At 33.7% G+C, this 26,412-nt stretch overlaps 1 protein-coding gene and 1 long non-coding RNA gene across 14 annotated transcripts in view; one reads left to right on the forward strand and one right to left on the reverse strand.

Moving 5' to 3' along the window:
• The window catches only part of LOC105479668 (mitogen-activated protein kinase 10), a 338,499-nt gene that overhangs the window by 249,587 nt on the left and 62,500 nt on the right, over positions 1 to 26,412 (forward strand). For 9 of the 13 annotated variants that reach the window (XM_011737775.3, XM_011737776.3, XM_024792191.2 and 6 more), the window contains 4 exons: positions 2,566 to 2,624; positions 3,768 to 3,906; positions 4,608 to 4,773; positions 7,280 to 7,351. In XM_011737775.3, the coding sequence (XP_011736077.1) occupies positions 2,566 to 2,624; positions 3,768 to 3,906; positions 4,608 to 4,773; positions 7,280 to 7,351 (436 nt within the window). The other 4 variants (XM_071092621.1, XM_071092620.1, XM_071092622.1 and 1 more) reach the window with 4 other exon arrangements.
• On the reverse strand, positions 3,869 to 13,453 carry LOC112426317 (uncharacterized). The gene is made up of 4 exons (XR_003017590.2): positions 13,324 to 13,453; positions 10,372 to 10,435; positions 5,916 to 6,019; positions 3,869 to 3,941 (listed from the first exon to the last, which is right to left on the reverse strand). It is a non-coding gene; the product is annotated as an uncharacterized lncRNA (long non-coding RNA).

Consider the following 26,412-nt stretch of genomic DNA (forward strand, 5'->3'; position numbering starts at 1 on the left):
CTGCACACCCATATCTAATATAGCCATGCAACAAACATGAGACTTCTAGAAAGGAATATAGAAATGATAGAAAGGATGGTTCCTATGAAGAGTTATATACTAATTTGTTCTTTCAGTATGTTAAATAAAGGTAAGTGCAAGATTAGCCACATGATCAATGCAATGTATTCTGTTATGCCAAGGAGGATGGAGCATAACATTGGCAATGGAAAATGGATGGATATAAGCAATGAATCAAATGTATGGAAAGTTTTCCATACATGTATTTATATTTCCCTCATCCTCATGCCAGACCCTGTAAGGCAATACAATGTGGAGAAATGCCCACTTGCTTGGTCAGTTTGAGAGAATAATACTTCCCGTTCTTGACTGAAATTTTGGAGACTTATATTTATGAAGCCTAAAAAAGAGTTCCAGATTGCAGTGATAATTTATAAATAGCACCCCACCTGCTACCTTCCTTTTATGTGTGTATGTATGTATGCAGAAGTCTGCAGAAACACATTTCTGGAACTTTTTATGAAGAGGAAATCCACTACAACCAAATGTAAATTCCACATTAATAAGAACTCTGTTAATAGTGTGGAAAGAAAAGGAAGAGTAAAGTAATCTCATTAAATCTTTAATAATACGAAGAAAATCTATTTAGAAAATACTTCTTTATGGTGTTAGTTTGGTCGCCTGTTTTCTGTATTTATTATCAACTGAAAATTAGATTAAAATTGTTATTTTAAAAAAAGAATATAAATATTCAATTCTAGGAACTAGTGGGGCCTGACAAACACGGATTTACATCCGTGTGTCTGAAGATGCTGGAATAAAAGAACTGAGATTCCTGTCTGGAAACTGTTGAATTAAAATGGAAACTTTATAGCTGTGATAATCTCCTTCTACAGAGGCATTTTTAAAATTGGCTCTTGCTAGGAATTAGAATTTATAAGACAGCAAAGGAAGGCTAGAGGAGAACTTCTCGAAGGGTGAAAAGTGATAAAACAAGGTCATAGGAAAAGGGAAAATAAGAACATACAGTAGGGAATAGATCTTGATAAATTACCTTTTAAAACAATAAAACTTGATTTATTTAAAATTGTAATGCTATTTTCTAGATTTCTTAGATTATCTGGATTATTTGTTCACTAGTTGATCTGGGTTAGCATTTATCCACTGTTAAGGAGTGTTCATGTGAATGTTTGTGTGGGTGTAATGTGTGCTCTATACACAATCGCTAATGTTTTTGTTTGAACAAATATCAAAATGAAATAAATTACTTTATGAGATTGATAAAGTCCTAGAGAAACAGAGCCACTGTAGATGTTACAGTGAAAGATGTACTTCATAGGCAGTTTTCAACACTCACTAGCACTGAGTATACAGAATAACATGGCACTTTAATCACAAGTTTTAAAGATAATTTTAAAACAATTTTATTTCTATATGAATATTTCACACTGAAAGGTTGCTTTAGAAAAGATGATTTTTTAAAAAACTATATGACAACCATTGCCATATATATGTATACTAGAAAATATTGGATGGTACTATGATTATTTTTTGTCAACAATTTCTCAATAAGTTAAAACTACATGAGACATAAAACATTCCATAGAATTGAGTCAATTTCTCAGGTGTTTAATTTCATTTTATGTTTATTACTCCATATGTCTTTATATCATTTATAGAGTTTACTGAAATTCATTGATTGATGCTTTGAAGCTGCTTAAATCTTGACCTTGTACTTATCTATTTTTTATAAAATAGTTGCAACTGTCTTGTGAGTATAAGATTTGTATCTGTATATTTTTATATTCATTTCCTGCTGGCACGTTAGTACCAAATATTTAGCTGGAAGAACATTTTGAGTTATTGATCTATGAACTCTATTTGGAAATGTGACAAGGGGTTTTTACAAAATTTGCTTATGCTAGAAGGTAGATTTCTTTACTAGCTAATATATAAAATAAAGCAGAAAACAAAAAGCTTCTAACTGAATGCAGAAAACTTTTAAATAATTTTCTACTAAATTCATCATTGATATCATCTAGAATGCACCTTTCCCCACACATATTATTGGAGCATTAGTTTAATATTTGAGGGTGAGGTAGAAGTAAAAAAATATAAAGTAACAATACAAAAAAGTCATGAAGTAGAATACGACTTTGTTCATCTGGAGGAGAAGTATCCCCTTGCTATGTTTCGCACAGTGTTTTACTGCCACCTCTCTTCTCACACCGCATTTCTTCCTTTTTTGTTTAATCCCCCAAAGGCCCATATTCTGCCACGAGGAATCACACTTGAAAGCAGTGTAACAATTATGCATCTCTCTGATTCTTTCTTCTGCCCAAGAATTGAGCTTTTTAGCTGCATTATTAACCTGAAGACAGATCATCTGTTCTTTCTGAGTATACTTTTCTGTGTCCTGTGAGACAGCTCTAGAAATTTTTCCAACTTCTCCATTTCCACCATAGCATTAGTGAGTGACTTTGAGTTGAAATAAAATTTAAAAATAATACATTCTCTCTCTTTTTTCTTTCTCTCTTTTCCTCTGTCCCTTCCGCTCTCTTTCAGATTATTAGTTTATTAAATGTCTTCACACCCCAGAAAACGCTGGAGGAGTTCCAAGATGTGTAAGTAACAAAACTCATAAAGGAAGGGAGAGCACAGCACTTAGATAGCCCAAGGGAATAACACACACACACACACACACACACACACACACACACACACACACAGTTGAAATCCCTTGTACTGATCAAAGAGAGGTAAGAGGTGGGGTCAAATGAAAGGGGTCCAGTGATAGGTCAAGAAGATTCTGTTTGTGTGTGGAAAGACATTCTGCCTCCTTTTGACCTTGTGGCTTTATATGCTCTGTTGTTCCATACTCTTGGTCACTCAGGAAAGGCTTATGTATTTATGATTATTAATAGATTCCATGAACTTTCTACAATGAGTTAATTTACCTGAAGAAATAGTAATAAGGCTAGGCATGCTGGCTCACGCCTATAATCCCAGCACTTTGGGAGGCCAAGGCAGATGGATCACGAGGTCAGGAGATCGAGACCATCCTGGCCAGCATGGTGAAACCCCCGCCTCTACTGAAAATACAAAAATTAGCCAGGTGTGGTGGTGTGCACCTGTAGACCCAGCTACTTAGGAGGCTGAGGCAGGAGAATTGCTTGAACCTGGGAGACGGAGGTTGCAGTGAGCCGAGATCGCACCACTGTACTCCAGCCTGGGCGACGGAGCGAGACTCCATCTCAAAACAAACAAACAAATAAAAAGAAATAGTAATAAAAGGGACATGAAAATTATCTTTATTCTTTCGATCTTTGTAGTGTCATTGATTTTGTGCAACGTCTACCCAGTAATGACAACAGATGGAGGAGAGGAAGTGATTCCCTAGTACCTTGTCCTTAACACAGATACATTGAATTTAGGAAGAAGCTGTTCTGAATTTTTTTCTTATTTAAAATTATAATACTCACAAAAGAGTTGAGGGTATACAGGGGAAAGTGAAGGCAAAATTAAGGTTAAAAACTCTATGGAAACAAACCACACACTAATAAATACTTTTTCTACTAGCAACCTTGTGGTAGGGTTTGTATAGCTAACACACATGCAATACCTGGAAATTCTCATAGTCTTGATTCAGTCAAAGGCAGAGCTAAGAAGTTCAGAAGACTTACAGAGTTAGGAGAGAATTCTGACTAACTGAAAGGACTTCATAGATCTCGTGACCTGGAACTAACATTGTGGATTTACCCTTCTAGTTACTTAGTAATGGAACTGATGGATGCCAACTTATGTCAAGTGATTCAGATGGAATTAGACCACGAGCGAATGTCTTACCTGCTGTACCAAATGCTGTGTGGCATTAAGCACCTCCACTCTGCTGGAATTATTCACAGGGTAAGAACACCTTCTCTAGGATTACATTTCAAATGCTTTAAGAGAAGAGGAAGAGTAACTGTAGATTGTTTTCTTTATACAGGGGGCATTGGTCAAATATAATATACTTCCTCATTTCTTTGATATTGGAATTGGCACCTAGTTCACTAATTGTAGAAGGAAATTCTAGTAGTTGAGTTTATTCAATGTTATGTTTTTGGCTCATTGAGGTGCAGCTTCTTAGAAGCCTCATGCTTTCAGCTCCTTGATTGGCAGAAGTCATATGTGCAACTGAAATAAGACAATTCATTTCCATAGTTTGTTTCTGGCAGCATAAAGACAGCTGCCCTGATCTGTTCTTCTGTCAGGCCTAGAAATGATATATATGTTGAAAGATTTATGTTGTCCTAAGGAGAAATGTAACAGAAGACAATCAATGATACATTTTTTTTTTCTAAAACCTCATCCCAAGATCAGTGTAAATTGTGAAAATGATAATACAATTTTTTTCTGGGATTAAAAAACCTTCTGAAGATTTTTTTTAATCCAAAAACTAACAGTTAACTTATTTGTAGCAGTAATCATTTGCCTTGTTTAGGGCTCTGTAGGTCAGGGGGACCTCATCAGTGCTACTGCAAGATTGCTATGTTGATTGAGTCAATGGAAATAACATGTTTCACTTGATACTGGCTTTTAATTTTTTCCCTTATCCTTATTGTTAGGATTTAAAACCAAGTAACATTGTAGTCAAGTCTGATTGCACATTGAAAATCCTGGACTTTGGACTGGCCAGGACAGCAGGCACAAGCTTCATGATGACTCCATATGTGGTGACACGTTATTACAGAGCCCCGGAGGTCATCCTGGGGATGGGCTACAAGGAGAACGGTAGGGATGCTTCTGGAGAGCAGCATCAAAACCGTGAATAAAATGGGTGCATGTTGTAGATAGCCAAGGGGAATGTTCTCTTTCATGTACATGCTTTTATAAGGTAGGGCTGCCAGATAGCATATTCAGGGTGTTTTTTTTTTTTTTTTTTTTTTTTTTTTTTTTTTTTTTTTTTTTTTTAATACTACTGGTAAGAAACACTCATTAAAAATGTGAAGGATGTTATTGACAAGTCAGCTTTGCTAGAAGAGCACTAAATGTTAATAGTGAAAAAGAATTGTAAATGGAGTCTGATTAAACAGTCAAGTGGATGCTGATTAGCACACGTGCCTAGATATTGAGAAAAATTGCTATTTGGGTTGCAGCTCAGCTGAGCATGAGTGTGAAAGCAGGAAGGAATCTACCGCATTTAGCCATTTGGCTTTTATGTCGTATCTCAGACTGATGGCTGTATTTCTAGAAAAAGACAAGCAAAAATGTGACACAAATCCTGGGAGTGAAAATCTTCACAGACAACTTTGAAATAATCCAAATTATTTAAATTGAATAAGAATTTCTGTAATAATTTAAGTTGCTCTGTAAGAAATATTTAGAGTAGCAATTGCCTAATAAATTCTTATATATTCCAAAAATCATAAAAAAGGAAAATGTCAAATTTGACACTACTGCTTTCCTAAAGAAAATCTAATATTCATGAACACTTTAAAATGAAATGAAGGCTGTGGAAGGAATCTTAAAAATGTATTACAATTGAGTGTTGTTGATTAAAACTAAGGATTTATTAAATATCTATTAGAAAGCATTGCAATGTATTATTTTGATGAGACTATATCTTACAAATAATGCACCATATTGAAAAACATATTCAATATACTTAGGAATTAAAATAGTTTTAAATTAGGATTGTAGATGTATTCAATGTATCTTAAATATTTATTTTCTATTCTATTCTATTTAGTTTTAGCAGTCTATTTTAATAAGTTCTATAAAAATAATCAGGGTATTTTTATGTTCAGGTGCTACAGGGTACTTTTGTGAAAATTCCCTGGCCACTGAAGTTTGCAGAAACTTCTTTGTATACTCTTAGATTAGAAGACAGATAATATATGTATGCATTTATACAGAGGAAGTTAAAAAGTCACCTCTTAACGAAGGTCAGCTTCACCCTGGTGGGCAATGTCAGAGTTCTGGCACCTTTTGACTCAGAAGAGATGAATCTAGTCCTCCTCACTAGGCAATGCCACATCTAATTCATTCAGAAAAGAGGACATTTTTATACTTTCTTCACAAGTTATTTTTAAAAAGTCAAAGGAGAAACAAAGTCAAGAATCAAGAATGTACAGGAGACTGGGGTGGGGGAGAGGATCTGAATTTGTCTATTCGGGCTTTTCAGATCTTGGCACTGCAAATAGCTGATATTAAAATCCCTTTCCCTTTCCTCACTAGAAAGAATTGCAAGTCGCTGCCTTAGGTTTTCGACTTCTCTAAGTCCATGGAGGAGGCCTGCCTGGCACCCTGGTGCTGCCCTCCCCACCAACGGGTGGAAGGTTATCATGCAGAAAAACCTGCTTGCTCCCACTTCAGGCATGCCCTGCTGTCCCCTGCACCTAGCCCCGCCTTCCTTCCCCACGGAACAATTCAGCCAAATGATTCTGCCCAAAAGTTCCCTTTGTCCATAATAAAAAACAAGTTGGAAAGGGATAAAGATTGGTAAGAGAAGGCAAAGCATGTTTTCCTAACAAGTTTGACAATTTGGAAATAAATATATGTACGTAACAATTTTTAACACATTTAATACTTTTTTCACTTTCCTTCCAGATGACTCCTTTATACATGTGCTAATTCATCATATGTCCTTTTTCTTGAAATATTTCGAATGGAAACTAAAACTGATGTTTATTTACAAGAATAAACTTCTGAAGGAAAAGCTAAGTCCCAAATACCAGGAATTGCAATTCTTTTGCCTCTAAACCATGGTTCCAGTTACTTCCTGGTTTCTTGGATTTGGTTGAATTTATCTTGTTTTGTCCCTGCCCCTGGCCCCCTGAAAAAAAGGTGGCCTCTTGTTGCCCTATTCTCTGTAACTGAATAGAAGAGAAAGTGAAAATAGCCACCTCTACAAGTTAATATCGTTTTCTCTGCATCCAGAAAATGACACAGAAAACCCTTTGGTGGCTTTTAGCTGTCACCTGCCATGGAGATACTTTTGGTTTAGCTATTGCTTTTCTCTGTTACCAATGTCACCATTTTGTGGCACTACTGAGAGGCAATGTCCAGAATCCACAAAGTAATGGTTTTTTAAACATTAATTTGAGTTCTAATACTAGACACCGTTTATGTAATAGCGTAGTGTTGGTTTTAATTCACCTTTTGGCCAACTTTTGGTGGGAGGTGAAAATTGTACTTTTAATCAAACTGTTCTTTTTCCTCCTCCTTCAGAAGTCAATTATCTTAGTTAACTTTACTTTCCTCCCTTTTCTTCACTACCCTCTCTCTCCTGTTCTAGTGGATATATGGTCTGTGGGATGCATTATGGGAGAAATGGTTCGCCACAAAATCCTCTTTCCAGGAAGGGACTGTATCCTTGTACCTTTTGCTACAGCTTTACCTGTTTTGTTCTCTCTCCCTTTTAAACACATAATGATTTTACCAGGAGAGTAAAGATAGAAGCAAAAAGTTGGGTAAGTGGTGTTATTGTAATAAAAAAGTGATGATTTCTATAATCTGACCAGTACTGAAGACTACCTACCACAATGATTTCTTTTCATTAAACTTCAATAGGCTTTTTTCTTCTAAAATTACTTTCTTGCCTGCAACTAAAAATAGTAATGCTATTTTCCTTTAATAACAGAGGCCACCAGATCCCAAATGATTAAAATATATTTACCTTTATAACGAGAAAAATAAGTCACTATTTGCGAGTCATTTTCCATCTCCTTTCTAAAACTATTTTGTGCTTCTACAATATTTAGGCATAAAAGTTGCTCTCCTTGCTGACATTCTAAGCTTCTGTCTATGGCTTCATTGATTTAAACTACTCTTGACACTAAATCAAGTCTTTAACAGGTCAATATATCATATCCTCCTCAAAACATGAACTTCTGCATTTAAAAATTGTAATTATTGTTCAAGTTGCTGGTGGTCAGGTGAGTTTAATGTAGACTTCCCTCACCTGACTTGGAGATGTGACATAGACATACATACTTGTTTTCCCAATTAAATTTATAATTTCATAAAGCAATTTTGATTTAAGTTCTACTACTGAGTCCTGCAATAGAGTCCATCAGAAATTTTCCTGTAGAGCTATCTATGATTTGGGATTATCAAATGGACTGATACATTTCTTAAATGGCCATAAGTTAACTCTCTAGTAAAGGTACAGATTTGTGTTTGTAATATATAGACAATAAAGTTTACATATAATAGTAGAATATATTTTTAAAAATACAAAAATACCTTACTACATATACTAGTGCAAATCTAAGTACAACCACAATTGACAACTTTAACAACTACAATACAGGATTGAATTTAGTGTATTTATTACATATGGATGTTTTGGAAATTGGCAATAACCATGTGACCCATAACTCTATTAACTATTCTATTGGATTGATAAGAAAATTTTATTAAGGAATCCTTTTATTATGTAAGAAATGTTATGATTTTTTTATTTAGGTATTTAAAAAGTCCAAAAGCGAAAACCAAAAACAAACAAAAAAATGACTCAACAAGAAGTGGGTACCATAATAAGCTTGTATTTAGGTAGACATTTATTCATTCTGCTGGATATTAATGAGATAGTCTCGAAATTCCACTAGTAATATAAGAGTAATGACATATTCTAGAACTGCACTGTCTAGTTGGTAGCCACTAGCCACATGCGGTTATTCAGCACTTGAAATTATAACTAGTCTAAATTAAAATATGTTTTATATGTAAAATGCATACCAGATTTTGAAGATATTTTTAAAAGCATGTAAAATATATTATTAATAATCTTATATAGATTATGTTGAGGTGATGGCATTTTGAATATATTGGATTAAAGATATATGTTGTTAAAATTAAACTCACCTGGTTTTTATTCTTTTGAATGTGGACATTAAACTTAAAACTACATATGTGATTGGCATTTGTGACTGTCATTTTTCTATTAGACAGTGCTGGTCTAGAAGATAAGAAAACTGCATGGCAACCATTTATTTATAACGAATCTCAAGGTCTTGAATCTCTGTTTGCTCCATGTTCCTTTCCTATATTTAGTGTGAAGTATTATTTTCACCATTAGATTTTATATGGCTACTTAGGAAAATTTATTTCATTTTAAATTACTTATCTATAGTTTGGGGATTAATTATATGCCTAGTATAGTTTATTTGAACAAATTATAATGCACATTCATATTTAAATGTGCTGACTTTATTCAAAAGTAGGAATTACTCTCTTCATGCTTTTGCCTTTGGTATATAATACATTTTAGACAAAGAAGGAACCTCTCAATCAATACTCAGAGTGAATTGCACGGCCATATCTCTTTAATGTACTTGTCAGTGGAAAGCGAAAAGCCAGGATTTCTCATTTTCATGTGACATTTTGTTACATGTCACTTGATTTCACATAGCGAGGTTGTCCTTTGAGATCTTATTTAGCTCTTCAGGCGTTTATGAGGATTGCTTTTCTTCTATTTTGACAGTATTAAATTTAAAAGCCAATAAAAAAGAAAAAAAGTAAAAAGTTTTAAACTCAATCTAACCCTTCAGAAAAACAAACAAAAAATAGCACCACATTGATAATTCTATTTTCTTTTAAAAATTTTTCTCTTGGAAGCCGCCCCCCACCCCCGCTTTTTATCCTAGTTTGTTTTAGAAAAATTTTTGGAGCTGAAATTATTTGTGTGGAAATTAATACATAACATTTATATCCTTGATATGTATGAACCTAGACATTAAAATAATCTCTAATACAAATAATGTAGATTATAATAAAGGTTTTCATTCATTATATAATGTCTGTATTTCTTTATCTCAAGATGATGATTACATAGCACAGCCAGCAGTCTTTAATAGCCTAGTGCCATATGTGATAATGACCCTGCAAGTGGACCTAGAAGTTAAAAAAAATTGCATAAAGACATCTACAATGGAAAGCCTTTTGCTTAAGTTAAATTTTACTGAAAAATCAGTAGGTATTTTCCAATGAAATAGGTTAGAAAAAAATGTTTCCTTTTTGAAAATGTTTCCATTTGGATTTCTTAGCCCCTTTTACCTATAATTAAAATTATAACTTAATGTTTAAAGTTATGGTTATATTTAAAAAAATAAACCTATAGAAATTTCAGTTAAATAATGTGCTTTGTCAGTTTTGAGTGGAATTGTTTTATTAATCTTTAAGTGAAATTATTATCATTTTATGCACAGGGCTTCCTAGCAACAACTGAGCAGTCAGATAACCTCTCAAACTGTGACTATCAGACACAAGGCTGAGGGCTGATTCAAGTTATTTATCGGCAGAAGAATTACACAATTTTAAGCATGTTGAAATTACTCTAACATTTATTAGAAGAAATAGCAAAGCTAAGTATATGCTAATTGATACCTTGATCTCTTCCAAGATTCTGCAGAAATTTCAAAAAGCAATCAGAGGTTCACATGTCTTTCACCTGGAATTATTCAGAGTAATTTATATTAAATTACTTTGAGGCTGAAAAATGATGTGATAATGCTATCATAATAATCAACATTTTTCTTCTCTCTTCACAGAACTTTTAAACTTGAACCCTAAGCAAAAATAGTTAAAATGTCTTGATGAATCAGAGAATCTCATGAAATTGTCATTGATGACTGAAGTTTAACTACTTTCCCACATTCAAACTATCTTTGCATTTTGAGAAACATTGTGGGGGTTTCTTGGTGGTTGATATGATCTAGATGATATCACAGGGAATTGTCTTGGTTACTAAATTAGAATGTTGGCAAAATAAACAAAATTGAACAAAATAAACAATACATATTTGCTTTTCTACCTATTAGTTTGCTAATTATTTTAATATCCAGAGGATCACTTCTTAATACTTATTTTTCTTGTGTAAAGTATTTCTTAGTTATACATACACTATCATATACTTAATTTTCACTATAGTTTTATGATTAAAACATTTCATAGCATATATTTTTACAGTGTAGTTTATTTGAACAACATTATAATGCACATTCATATTTAAATGTCTTACTAAACATTCTTTAAACATTCTTAAACCCATGCTGACTTTCAAGTTAGAGAGTAGTAAATATGCCAAGTCAATTTTTTTATGTAGTCCAAAGAACAGATAAAAGAAATCAATGACTTTAGCTTCACTCAGATTTTGTTCCTTTCAATAAAATTTACGGGAAAGCAGTTTTACAATGCTTCCTTAGAAGTTTTTTCTAAGAACTATCCAGTCATTGACTGCCTCTACCATCCCAAACCCCAACCAGGGCATGCCATCTTGTTGATTATCAAAGACTCCTATTGTCCCAGTAGAATTTTCTTGAGTCCTTTCCTCAAACCTGCTTCTTTTAGATACATTCTTCAACCTTATTTTTTCCATTCTACTTCAAATGATAGCACCTTCTTTGAGCAAACCCTGTGATGTTCCTTTATCTAAGTTCTTGGCCAATATTCTCTGGATATAAAATTAAAGACAGGCATGCTGCACACATTTGAAAATTCTAGACCTCAAGTATATTATATCCAAAGCTAACAGCTGAACTGCTAAAATAGCTCCTCTTGCCTTTCCCTCTGAAGAACAAGAAATTGCAATTAGAATGAAAGAGATATACACATAACCTTGCCAGGGAGCCAAGTTATTAAGGAACAGGTAAATGGTTTTCCAAAAATATATTTGAAGAAATAAGAAAAACATCCTCAAATTAACTGAATGCTATATCTTTTTAAAGTTTGAATATGAACATTAGGAAGGATCAAAATAAAATGAACAAAAATTTGTGGTTACAGATTGTTATATCCATCTAGCACAGAGATACTTTTAAATTCTTCTTACCTCTTTGAAATGATAGTGCTTAATTGCTAATAAACTTTTGCAACTAACAACTTACTATACAGTCTAACTCTGTTTCTTAGAATTAAGACAATACAGGGTTATTTCAAACAATATAAAATTTATGGCTTTAAATAAAGTTAGGATGAAAAAATTTAGTAGGCATTCTTTCACATCTCTAAACAAATTGCACATAATTATAAACATATATTTAAAAATAAAATTATTATTTATTTGAATTTATTTAAAAGAATACATTTTGACCACTAGTGTGCCTGCTGCTTTTCTCTTTTATTATTATTTTATGAAAATTCAAGACAGGATTCACCAGAATGGAAGCTGGAGATTCCGAGGTTGTAAAGAAATAAAAGCAAGTTTAATAGGTAGAATCAAGGAGAAAGTCTTTTTCTGATTTCTTGGCATTACAATATTTAGCGTTAAGTTTTGTGAATTGTTGCTTATTTATGTTTATGTATGTCAGTAGTCTTTTAGAATTCTATCTTTGAACTGAAGTTTAATACAAGGTCCTTTTGTTAAATAACTAAATTTAAGACTTAGTTAACTAATTTTAAAAGAAATGCTCTAACTTTATAACTGATAACTTTGTAACTTACAATTTTTATAAAATTATAACAAATAATTTTCAAAGAAATGTTCTGATTTTAGAAAACTATATTAATTCTTCATGCTATTGTGTGTTGAGTCATTCATTGAAAGAAAATTTGTCTAAATTCTACACTAAATGAAAATATACTTAGGTGTGTTAAGGAGAAGTCTCAGAAATTGTGACAGAAGAATTACATAATCCCCTAGAGAGGAAACATTTTCCAGGATAGAAGCTCACATAGTCCAAAAATTATTTAATCGTGGATCATGATCTAAGCTATTAGACGGAGTATGGAAGTAGCAATATAGTTCTTTATTTATTTAGATTTAACTTCCAGGGCTTACATTATATCATTTCTGTCTCTTGGTTAGAAGTAGGAAAAAGATAATTTAGTATAAGCTAATTTCTGACAAATAATATGACATGAGATGTTCAGAGGTCTTCACTCTGAAAATTAACCATATTTTGGTAACACCAAAACTTACTCAACATTTCTTCTAAGGAAAGTGACTCAGTATCTGAGTGTTACAATTGCAAGTGAATCTGCCTTCTGCCTATGGGAATGATAGAATGATGATGGAAGAATGTGATGAATCAGAATTTTAAAAGCCACCAGAATTCTACCTTGGCAGCATTAGTGTACAGAACTCTTATAGAGATCCAAATGCTGTATCGGATTGTCTCAGAAAGCATAAAAATTCAGTTTCCAACAGTGATTGAATTTGCTAATTACATCTAAGGTCTATGCACAGTCCCTATTCATTGTAATATCTGACAATTTCATAAAATAATCTATTATTAACTTGATTAGCAATATATATATATCACTAATATATTCAAATACATATTGTATTAGTATGTTTATGCATCCTAATATAGAGATATTAGTAGAGGGAAGACTTACCACTACCATCTTCCTGTTCAATAAGAGTTGGTGTCAAATTCTTTTATTATATATTTTCTGTTAGTGGGGATGGCAAATGCATGAAGTTTGGTACAGTGAGTTTATCTTGAGCCATAATCCTGTCTTGAGTACATAAAAATCTATATAAATTTATGTGCATATATTCAATCTTTGTAATTCAAGATAACAGAGCTTATCATTTCTAGGCACAAGGCTTAGCACTTTGGTAACATAGATATAAATATTCTCTAGGTATAGTGAATGGTGAGTAAAGTTAAAATGAGAATTAGAAAGATTTCCAGGATATTATCACTCAGAAAGATATATTAAAATAAAGAAAATGAAATTCAATATGTACTTCAGAATCTCAGATCTAGAGCCTATATCTCTGCATTATTTTTATGCAAAAGTTTTGTGATCTATTAAATCTATTTTGAGTTCTGCCCATGAAGATATATTTTAAATAAATGTTCTTCTTTTACATTGGAATATCTCCCAGATCCCCCACACCAAAAAGAGAACTGTGAGACATACCAGTTATTAATACCAGTTATTAAATCAACAACTGGGCCAGGTGCGGTGGCTCATGCCTGTAATCCCAGTACTTTGGGAGGCTGAGGTGGGTGGATCACAAGGTCAGGAGATCGAGACCATCCTGGCTAACATGGTGAAAACCTGTCTCTACTAAAAATACAAAAATTAACTGGGCATGGCAGCATGTGCCTGTAATCACAGTTACTCAGGAGGCTGAGGCAGGAGAATCGCTTGAACCCAGGAGGCAGAGGTTGCAGTGAGCCAAGACCTTGCCACTGCACTCCAGTCTGGTGACAGAGCCAGACTCTGGCTCAAAAAAAAAAAAAAAAAAGAAAAAAAAATTAACAACTATATAGAATTAGTTTGGAGCTAAAACAACATAGAGACCGGAATTTCAGGTAGGCCATCTGTTGTTATTGTTTTTGCTGTTGTTTAAAGGCATGTGAAGAACAGAAAAACAAAACAAAACAAAAAAATCAAGGGATTTTAGCCCGAAAGATAAAATTGTCCAGTTTTAGGAGAGGAATGGAGGAATGGTTAGGGATTATAGGTTATAGTTACATATTTTAAGGTTATTATTTGGATGAGGAAACATGACAATTCCTGTTTACCTAATGAAGAGAAGTTCCATAGGGTCAATGTGATTCAATATGTAGGATGCCTTTCCAAGTGATTTCAACAATAAAATAGATTGCCTAGTGAGTGGTGTTTCCTCCATTGGAAAGATTTCTTTATTATAGATGGAAATATATAATATAATTATGTAAATTTAAAATAAACCTTTCCCAAAGATATTTAATTCCCAGATATAATTTTAATATATTATTTAATAGATGATGATTTGATACATAAATAATATTTATTGGGGACTTGCTATGTATCAGGCAATTGTGCAAGGATCTTTACCAGACATAACTTTTCCAAGTCTTTTATAAAACTCTGCATAATAAATACAGCTTTATCATCAATATTTTAGAGGACAAAATTGAGGTTTAGAGAGAAGTAACCTGGCCAAAGTCACATAGTTGGAAAATAATAGAGTTGGTTCTCTAGCAGAAAAAGATGAATATATCTGCCAGAGATATTGTAAAAAACTATTTTATACTAAATAAGAAATAGAAATAGATGTTTCCTAAATCCCAGACACGTTAATGGCAGAAACCATTTTTTCCAAACGTTTGAATGGAGACAGGCAAGAGAAAACACCACATATTGAGTTTTTTTATCTCAATATTTTTTGTATATCTCTTCCACAATATCTATAAAATATAGATACACCATAAATAGCAATTTAGTCAAACTGGTCTCTTCGGACAGTATGATAGGAATACTTGGAATTTAAAAATAAATATGTTTTCAGTTTTTTTCCTTTAATCAAAGATTTCTCAATACCAACCTGTTGTGAGACAGATATTACTTGAAATGACAAACACGTTAATAATAAAGGGATGCACAACTGTTTGCTCTATCTTTCCCTGATATTTCTGCATGTCAGTTGCTTTCCTGAACTGGAAGCAAAACATATTTGCTTCTTTGGGTATGCTTATCACCTTCAAAGCCATAACCATTTCTTTGCAGTGATCACTTTGTTTAGGTGTTAAATCAAACAATGGAAACTTTGAGTTTAACCCGAGTGAGATTTTCACATTGGAATGAATCTCATGAGGATCTCTTTAAGGTCACTGCCAAATTACAAGATGTAATTTGAAAAGTAAGTGGAGCAAAATTATATCGTGCTGCTATCTTAATGCCTTTCCCTATTTGCTCCCCCTCAGCATCCCTAATTCTTCTTGTTTATTTTCCCCCCACAAGAATGCCCTCTCTTTCTGACTTTTAAGTAGAACAAGTGAGTAACCAAGTATGGTTCAAGAGAGAGAGTTCACTTTCTTGCTTCACCCTTCCCCATTTTGCCCCTCCCTGTGTGCACTCTGTCCTGGCTTCCTGGTTTTAAATTCTGGATGATACCTGGCAATAACAGAGAGACCATTATACTTTCACCTTGAATTCCAGGTTTCTTTTGATTTACAGTCTCAGAAGAAGTATCAGCTCTTTAGTCATGTTGTTTATTTCACATTGAACCATCCCATTTTGAAAGCCAGCGTTTCTTATCATTATAAGGCAACCGTGTTTATAAGAATAAGACAAGGCTTCCTGCTGAGAAACATGCTCCTTTGATGGGAGTCAATGAAACTAAGACAACATATTCTGAAACATTCATTCTTAAACTGGCTTTTCACTTCTGGAACTGCATTTATAAATAAGGGTAAATGTGTTTTATAAAAGAAACTCTTTTGAGGTTACTGGCAGCTCAGCTTTTTTCTTTTTTTCAAATATGTATACAAGAGTAAAAAAGAAACTGATCTGCATATTAACACTATCTGGAATAATTTATGATAAAAATCAGTAGGATTCTAGTAGATGAATGCAAATTAGACCTTTTAAATCAAAACCTAAATTAATCATTGAGTTATAATTGCAAAGTAATATTATTCTACATTAGGTAGCATTGGGTAGCATCGTTATTTCAGTCATATGACAGAAAAGGGCCTTGACAGCCTATGTTCTCCCCTTTTCACCATTTAAAATACTAATGATCATGCCACTGGCCTCTCATCCAGTCAGTGAAAAGTCAGACTATTGCTCTATGGCATGAGTAGCCCAGTGTTTTCATTTATTTGTTGTTCTATTCCTGTGTTCTTGTTTATCTTCATTTCATTTTTGTTTTCAGTTGACATGTGGTCAGTAGGGTGCATCATGGGAGAAATGATAAAAGGTGCAGTGCTGTTTCCTGGCACTGATCGTATCCTTCTTAGCAGCCAGTGGTATCTATGGGTGTCACTCTCAATTAATTCCCTTTTGTCTCAAATGCAATACTGCTTATGGTATTTGTTCACTGTCCTTAGAGAGTTTCTGCGAGACTCAATGTCAAATATTTACAAGCTGGCATTATGGCAGAGTAACTTGGTCTCCTAGTAAGATCTTATGTGGATAATACAGTAATAAATATGAAAGAATCAATCTGATATCAAAAGGTCTGCCTTAAATCAGTTCTATCAAACTAATAACTTTGAGTACTATTCTTCCTTCTTTTTGCTGTTGTAGATGTTTCAAAATTAAGATATATTCATAGCTAGATAATAAATAACAAAGTCTTTCAGTTCTAAGACTGAAGATTTATACTTTGATATAATGAGAAATATTCATTTGGCATGGAAATTTTTATCAGATTCATGTTCCTCCACAAATACTAATTGGTTTATTTTGACATATATTTAGAAAGCATGGATGTGAATTTCATTTAAAATTGATCAACTTTTTCTAAAATTACTTTTCTCATTCACTCCATTTATGGGAATAATAGCTCCAATTCCTTCTCTTATTTTCTGCATATTATTAACAAGTGCAATACTTAAAACCTCATTAATTAACAACAGTTATATAAAATATCTGAAGAACTACATTGAAATCACTTGAATAAGTAAAAGTGATTCTCTCTTAAGCAGCAAATAATTAACAAGTAAAGATCAAGGCTAGATGTGGTAGCTCATGCCTGTAACCCCAACACTTTGGGAGGCTGAAGTAGAAGGATCAGTTGAGCCCAGGAGTTTGAGACCAGCCTGGGCAACAGAGCAAGACCCCTCTCTCTACAAAAACAAAAACAAAAAATTTAGCCAGACATGGTGGCAGTACCTGTAGTCCCAGCAACAAAGAAACTAGCCGTGAGGATAGCTTGATCCCCAAGGTCAAAGCTGCAGTGAGCAGCGATCATGCCGCTGCACTGCAGCCTAGGCAACAGAATGAGACCCTGTCTCCAAACAAACAAACAAACAAACAAAGAGATTCCAGAGGTTCTGCAGTATTAAATATATATGAATAGTGTGTGATTAGTGATTTGTATATGGATGTATCATGGGTCCTAGCTTAAAAATAAGTTACTCCTTTAGTTAGTTAAATATCCCTGTACACTTAGTCACTTACGAAAGTTTTATGTCTTCGTCCTACTAAAGGTAAAACCTCTGCTTTAATAACATACTTCAAAAATAAAATTGAGCCTATAATAATGGGGTTTTAATGTGTAATTAGACTAAATCTAATTCCTAATATAGTGCACCCATACCATATTATGATTAGCCATTTGCATTGTTTCTAATACCTACATTACAATTTTTAATCAAATGCCTACAATGTAAGATACAAAATCGAGGATTAATATTTATATCTGGTTTTACATATATATACATATATAAATATATATATGGTTTCATACATATATTCTCTCTACATATTAAAAGAAACAGTTCTAGAAATGATTGAATTAGGCACTCAATTTTTGTTGGAAGAAAGAACTTAAAATACTTTAGTTAAAAATAAAGTTACACTGTTTTTACTTCTGATTATTCTTACTAAAAACTTTTTTTCTAATCTTCTATTTGACACACATTTTAAGAAGTCTTTCTGTCTAAATTGCTGTTTTGTCTTCTAAATATACATTTTATTAAATGACATCTATAATTTACCACATCAATGTTAATGCTATTTGAACCTATGCTGACTTCATAAAAATTGAATTCCTTCAGATTTCTTAAAAATCAGGAGGAATTTTAAAAAACAGGACTTCTTTTATTCCCAATGAATTATAAACTTGTGTTGGCCTTTGGGCGTGAATATGAAATTGTCTTTAAGTTTGGCTGATTTTAGATAATTTGATGAAAATAGATTCAATTTGTTAACCTCTTGCTTTTCCAGAAGTTCATTGTGGTTGAATAATTGGTGACTGAAATGAATATTTGCCATCTGTAAATTAAAATGAATGTTTTTATGACCTTTGTTATGCTTCTATGAAGAAAAATTAAAACAGATTTCTACAACTGAATTACCAAATACAATTTAACATTTTTTAGAATAGTTCGTGGGAAAAGTTGCTTGTGTATCATTTTTTAACTTGGGTGTCAAAATTCCTTGTAAACAATGCTTTAGGGTTCTGGTAATGTGGCAGTATCCCGTTCAATGCCCTTGATATTTGGAAATGAAGTCCTTTATGGAGCTCTTTTATGGGGACATATTTGTAAATTTCTTGGAGGACGAATAAGAATCATTTTCTAAAGTATGTCTTCTGATTGTGGGCTGTGGTCTCTTAATTATTTCAAACATGTTGGGTCAAGTTTTAAATCAGTCTTTTTAAAGCAAACAAATTATGAACACTGAATATCAAACAATTAACCTCAACATGTAAGACATTACTGATGTAAAAAATACTGTTATTAGAAATAAGTTATCTGAAAAGACAATAAAATTATACCTAAATCTATTAGTTAAATAGAGACATTAAAATAGAGCTGGATATATGCCATATGTATAATATACACCTATATAATACATTATAAAGAGTTATTTTTAACCAGTATATCCTCATTTATATAAAAGCACTCTCAAAACAATGATTTCTAAAAGCTCTTGGAATATGAGCTCTGCAAATCTTTTTTTTATTTTTAATTTTTCTGGGTACATAATAGGTATATATATTTATGGGACACATGAGATGTTTTGATACAGGGATGCAATGCATAATCATATCATGGAAGATGGAATATCCACTCCCTCAAGTATTTATCCTTTGTGTTACAAACAATTCAGTTATACTCTTTTAGTTATTTTAAAATGTACAATTAAATTATTATTTACTATAGTCACCCTGTTGTGCTACCAAATACTAGATCTTATTAATTCTTTCTAACTTTTTATTTTAGCCATTAACCATCCCCATCCACCACCTCCTCTGCTATCCTTTCCAGCCTCTGGTAACCATCCTTCTACTCTATCTCGATAAGTTCAATTGTTTTGATTTTTAAAATTAATTTTAATTTTCGTTTTAAGTTCCAGGGCACATGTGCAGGATATGCAGGTTTGTTACATAGGTAAACGTGGACCATGGTGGTTTGCTGCACCTATCAACTCATTGCCTAGGTATTAAGCCCAGCATGCATTAGCTATTTTTCCTAATGCTCTCCCTCCACCCACCTGCCTTCCCTGACAGGCCCCAGTGTGTATTATTCCCCTCCCTGTGTCCATGTGTTATCATTGTTCAGCTCCCACTTGTAAATGAGAACATGTGGTGTTTGTCTTTCTGTGCTTTGCTTATTTCACTTAACATTTTTAAATGTATCACATTTTCTTTATGCATTCATCTCTTGATGGATGCTTAGGTTGCTTCCAAGTCTTGGCTATTGTGAACAGTGCTGCAACAAATATGTGAGTGCAGGTATCTCTTCAATATACTGATTTCCTTTCTTTTGTGTATATACCCAGCAGTGGGATTGCCAGATCATATTGTAGCTCTATTTTTAGTTTTTTTGAGGAACCACAGAACTGTTCCCCTAGTTATTACATGAATTTACACTTCCAGGAGTGTACAAGGGTTCCCTTTTCTCTACATCTTTGCCAGCATTTGTTGTTGCCTGTCTTTGGATGTAAGTTATTTTAATTGGGGTTAGATGATATCTCATTGTAGTTTTGATTTGCATTTCTCTGATGATCAGTGATGTTGAGCACTTTTTCATATGCCTGTTTGTCATTTGCATATCTTCTTCTGAGAAATGTCTTTTTAAATATTTTGCCCATTTTAAATCAGATTATTAGATTTTTTTCCTATAGAGTCGTTTGAGCTCCTTATATATTCTGGTTATTAATTCCTTGTCAGATGAGTAGTTTGTAAATATTTTCTCTCATTCTGTAGGTTGTCTCTTCACTTTGTTGATTATTTTATTTGCTGTGCAGAAGTTTTTAGTTTGCTATGATCCCATTTGTCCATTTTTGCTGTGGTTGCTTGTGTTTGGGAGGTATTACTCCATAAATTTCTGCCCAGACCAATGTCCTAGAAAATTTCCCCAATGATTACTTATAGAAGATTGATAATTTGAAGTCTTATATTTATGTCTTTAATCCATTTTGATTTGTATTTTTGTATTGGTGAGAGATAGGGATCTGGTTTTATTCTTCTGCATATGGATATCCAGTTTTTCCACACCATTTATTGAAGGGACTGTCTTTTCCCCAGTGTATGTTCTTGGCACCTTTGTTGAAAATGAGTTCACTGTAGGTGTGTGGATTTGTTTCTGGGTTCTATCTTCTGTTCTATTGATCTATGTGTCTGTTTTTATGCCAGTATCATGCTGTTTGGTTACTATAGTTGTGTAGTATAGTGTGAAGTCAGGTAATGTGATTTCCTCCAATTTGTTCTTTTTGCTTAGGATAGCTTTGACTGTTCTGGGTCTTTTGTGGTTCCATATAAACTTTAGGATTGTGTTTTTTATCTGTGAAGAATGCCATTGTATTTTGATAGGGACTGCATTGGATCTGTAGATTGCTTTGGGTAGTATGGACATTTCAGCAATATTCATTTTTCCAATCCATTAATATGTAATATCTTTCCATTTTTTTTTTGTTTCCTATTCAATTTCTTTTCATCAGTGTTTTATAGTTTTTATTGTAGAGATCTTTCACTTGTTCGCTTAAGTTATTTCTTAGGTATTTTATTTTATTTGTAGATATTGTAAATGGGATTACTCTTTTGATTTCTCCTTCAGATTGTTCACTGCTGTCATACAGAAATGCTACTGATTTTTTATGTTGATTTTGTATCCTGTGACTTTAGTGAATTTATCAATTTGAATAGTTTTTTGATGGAGTCTGTTTTTGCAAACATAACATTATATCATATGCAAACAAGAATAATTTGACTTCTTCTTTTCCAAGTTGAATGGTCCAGAAATGCCATCCAAGAGCCAAATCCTGAAATTGGTACCTCAAGAGCCTGCTTGGTGCTCTACCCACATTGTGGCCAAGCTGGTACCTAAGGTATAAGACAAAGTTCCCTTTACTTTCCCTCTGCTTTTTTGTCTCGCCCCATAGTCACCACAACTGGGAATGTGCTGAGTCTCACCTGAGGCCAGCAAGTCTCAGAGTTTTACCCAAGACCCTCAATATAGTACTGGGGTATTGCTGCTGGTTATTCAGGGCCCAAGGACTCTTCAGTTAGCAGGTGATGAATCCTGATACGACTGGGTCTTTCCCTTTAAGACAATGGGTTCCTTTCTGTCCTAGGGTGTGTCTAGAAATGTCATCTGGGAACTGGGGCCTGGAAGGAGGTCTCACAACTCTGATTGGTACCCTCGCCTACTGTGGTTGAGCTGATATACAAAATGCAAGGCAAAGTTCTTTTCACTCTTCCCTCTCCTCTCCTCATGTGGATGAAAGAGGTCTCTTTTGGAGCCATGAGCTATGCACCATAGGGGTAGAGGTGGGGGTATGCCAGCACTCCCTTAGCTGCCCTGGCTGGTGTCTCAGTAGGTCACATGCCCCAAAAGTCCATTGACTCTGGGCCCAGTTCAGCACTAGGACTCTCCTAGGAGTTGCAGTCCTAGTGACCCTACTGCCTTTCAAGTTTATTCTCAGCCCAGAGAAGTTTCACCTGCAGTGGTAAGGTTTGTGGGAGCTCAAGTTCTGACTGCTGGGGTTGGCGATTCCCCTCTGGCTAGGGCTGGTTTAAATGGTCCTTCCATGGGCAGTTGTCAACTGAATTTGGTTTATTTTCACTTTCCGATATAACAAGGGCAGCACTGAGTTCATGTCCTCACAAATGCTGTGCTCTCCCTCTCCCCAGCACACAGAATTGCTGCTGGGGGATGGGAAGGGGTGGTACTGGCAATTAAAGACAGTTTCTCCTGCCTCTTCGGTGCCTCTTTCAGCAATATGGAGTTAAAACCAGATACTGTGAGTGGTCATCTGATTTTTGGTCCTTATGAAGGTGTTTTTGGTAAAGGTAGTTGTTAAATTGGGATCCTTTCAGGGGGAATGATTGGTGGAGCCTTCTATTTTGTCATCCTGCTCTGCCTCCCCAGACACATGTCTTCTTAGTATATGAACTAACTCAATAACAAAACTTAAAATGTTAAAAAGGTATTATGTCTTTTATCTTTTGGGCCTAAAAAAGTTTAACACATTGCTTTTAGTAGATATTTTAAATATATGTGCCAAGTCTGTCCTACAGACTCTGGCTGAGTGACGGATGACAAAAGTACTCTGACACAGGTATTTTGCCTGACAGTGTGGCTAGGGGGACTGCACTCCTTAGCACCACCAATGAGAGTGCAGTGCAACCCAGAGTGCAGCCCCCATAAGCTGGTTACACTTGCATTTATTTAGTACAGATTTAATGACAAAGGCTTGGAGCAAACACAATTTGTGAGTAATTAACATTGCCAACCCCCTGAGTAGAGAGTAGTCCTGTGCAGGAATGGTCAAAGGTTGGTTTCTGGAGACATAAGTAAACCAACGTATCTAGATAAGTTCCTTTACATTTCCGTGTTATCTACCCTTTGCCCTCAGGCTCTGGGTAACAGAATTTGGCTGCCTTCAGCCATTTCTCCTCTGAAGCTTTTGCAAAACCTCCCAGCCTTCGAAGAAGGTTTGCATCTTTCCCTATAACTTTTTCTTACAATTTTCCCAACATCCTGACTGAACTCCTATATATATGTTAATTGAATTTTATTCAATCAAATGTGTTTTCAATGCTCTACAAATGAATCAAAATTTAACTGTTGGGATAATTTGGGGGGGGGGGAGATGTAATGAATTTTATCATAGCTGATATTTTTACTTAAGAAATTATAAAATATTTTATATTAAGTGAGTTAATATTAAATGCATAGCTTTTGAACAAGATTAATAAATAGACACACATATGCTACCACTCAAGTTAAAAAATAGAACATTATCAATACTTTCAAATACTTTTATGTGCTCCACACCAACGACAAACTTCCTTTTCCACAGAGTTAGCCACAATTCTAAATATTTGTTTTTAGCATCTCTGCGACTTTCCTTATGTTTTTACTATATGCATATTTACCCTTAAGCAATCTATGGTTGAGTTTTATGTATTTTACATACCATACTGTCATCGTTATCTTGTGGCTTGCTTTTTAAAAAAGTTAACATAGTTTTTAGATTTATTCATGTTCATGGACTGAACATAGTTAACTCATTTTCATTGCTGAATAGTATTTCAGTCTGTGAGTATCTATAACTAACCCATTACCCTATAAGTAAACTTTGGAATATATACAGATTGTATTTTTTTTCCTTTAATAAACCATGGTATATGAATATATGCTTATAAGAGCACATGTGCAAGGTTTTCTTAATAATAAATACCTGGGGTCATAGATGTACACATTTTAAACTTTACCATGTAACATCAAATTGATTTCTAGAGTAACAGTTTATATACGTAGCTGTCTGCTTCACATCCTCATCAAGTTTTGCTATTGTCATATTTATTTTTAAATTCGTTACCAGTCCCTTGGATATAAAATACTATTTCACTGGAGGTTTAATTTACATTTCCTTGTCTACAAGGGACGCTAAGGATCTTTTCCTATGTTCATTGGCCACTAGTATTTTCCCTTGGTAAAATATCTTTTTTATAAAACAAAGAATGAACACATTTTTTTCTATTGTGCTTTTATTTTCTGTTGATTAGTAGACATTCCTTATATAACTTGGCACCTATTTTTTTGTCAGTTTTATGTGTTACAAATATCTTCTTGTATTTAGATTATTTTCCCATTTTATTTTATAGTAATTTTAGAAGTTGGCAATCTGTTTTTTCCTGTAATTTATATGTTTTATGTCTTAAGAATCCTTATATAAAACTATCTTGTGCTATAACATTACTGCAAATATTTTAAAGTTTAGTCTCTTACATTTAAACCATTAGTCCACATGGAATGGATTTTTTTGTGTATGTGTGAAAGAAGGACCCACTTTATTCCAGTTTCATTTTTTGACTAACTTACTCTTTCTTCACAGATCTATAATTCTGTCTCTCTAATAAGTTTCCACATATTTGGTGGGGAAGTGTCAAGTCCTGGGCTGTATATTCTGTTCCACTGGTTTGTGTATCTCTGCACGATGAACACCCTTTCTTAATGAATATAAATGTATGCTGTGCACTTAGATCAGGTAGGGTAAATACCCTTTGTTTTTTGTCATCTTCAGAATTATCTTGACTCTTAATGCACCATTGCTCTTCTATTAAGATTTTAGAATTGGCTTATTAACTTTTTAAAAAAGATCCCTATTGGTATTTATTTTGGAGTTGTATTTAAAGTTCAATTTTGTATAAAATGCTATTTTAATTAAGATGATTCTTTTAATTTTTCTTCTGAACATAAAAGGATCTTGGCACATGTTCATTTAGATAGTTGTTGTCCTGACTTAAATACACTATTGATGTTCAGTATTTCAGTTTTCTTTTTAGGCTCATAAATTGACAATATTATTTTTTTTCAAATAAAGGTGTTTGTTTAGATTCACCCTTATGATTGCCCCTTTTTTTGGCTTACCACTAGTTCTTACATTTTGACCTTTTATTTTGAGATGATTATTTTTTTTCTCCCAAAGTACGTATTTTGGAAGTATCTTTAGTGGAGTCTTTGATAATAAAACTCTTATTTTTAATCGAGGTTCTCTTACCTGAAAGATAGTTTGGTTAGATATAGAATTTTACATTGAAATTTATTTTGTTTTTGGCATTTGAAAGATATTATTCTACTTGCTTTTTGTTTACAGTATTGCTGGTGAATAATCAGTTGTCAGTGTAATAGTCATTTTAGGAGATAATCTGTCATTTTCCTTCATTTGGGATTTTTTTTCTTGGTCTTTGATTATCTGCTGTTTCTCTACTATGAGACTAGGCATGGATTTCTTTTTTTTATTTCTTTTTCTTTTCTTTCTTTCTTTCTTTTTTTTTTTTTTTTTTTTTTTCCTTTTTTGAGTTGGAGTCTTGCTCTGTCGCCCAGGCTGGAGTGCAATGGCATGATCTTGGCTCACTGCATGCTCCGCTTCCCAGGTTCACGCCATTCTCCTGTCTCAGCCTCCCGAGTAGCTGGAACCACAGGTGCCCGCCACCACGGCCAGCTAATCTTTTGTATTTTTAGTAGAGATGGGGCTTCATCGTGTTAGCCAGGATGGTCTCGATCTCCTGACCTCGTGATCCACCTGCCTTGGCCTCCCAAAGTGCTGGGATTACAGGAGTGAGCCATTGCACCTAGCATAGATTTATTGTTATTTATCTTCCTTGAGTGTCATTGTTTCCTAGATTCCAACCTTTCTTCAATTACTGGATTTTCTCACCTATCGTTTATTTGAATATTTTATTTTTTCCATTCTTTATATTATGTCTGTACAAAACTCTGATTGGACATAAAATAGACATTCATTTATAACTTAAATATTTTTGAGCACCTACTATGTACTGAGTACTTTTTGTCTCCAGAGATATATTAGTGAATAAAACAGACAAAAATTCTTATTACCATGATATTTACATTAAAAAGTGCAGGGTACTAGATGAAGGTGATAATAGCTACAGAATAAGAGAAACCAAAATGCTAGGATGGGGGCAGGGATTACTTCTATCTTCCTTTTTAAGTTTAAATATCAAAATCTTTTCAAGTGGCAGGTTTTCTTGACTTCATATAAGCTTGATTGCCT

Source organism: Macaca nemestrina, chromosome 3 (assembly GCF_043159975.1).
Source record: "Macaca nemestrina isolate mMacNem1 chromosome 3, mMacNem.hap1, whole genome shotgun sequence".
Taxonomy (NCBI): Eukaryota; Metazoa; Chordata; class Mammalia; order Primates; family Cercopithecidae; genus Macaca; species Macaca nemestrina.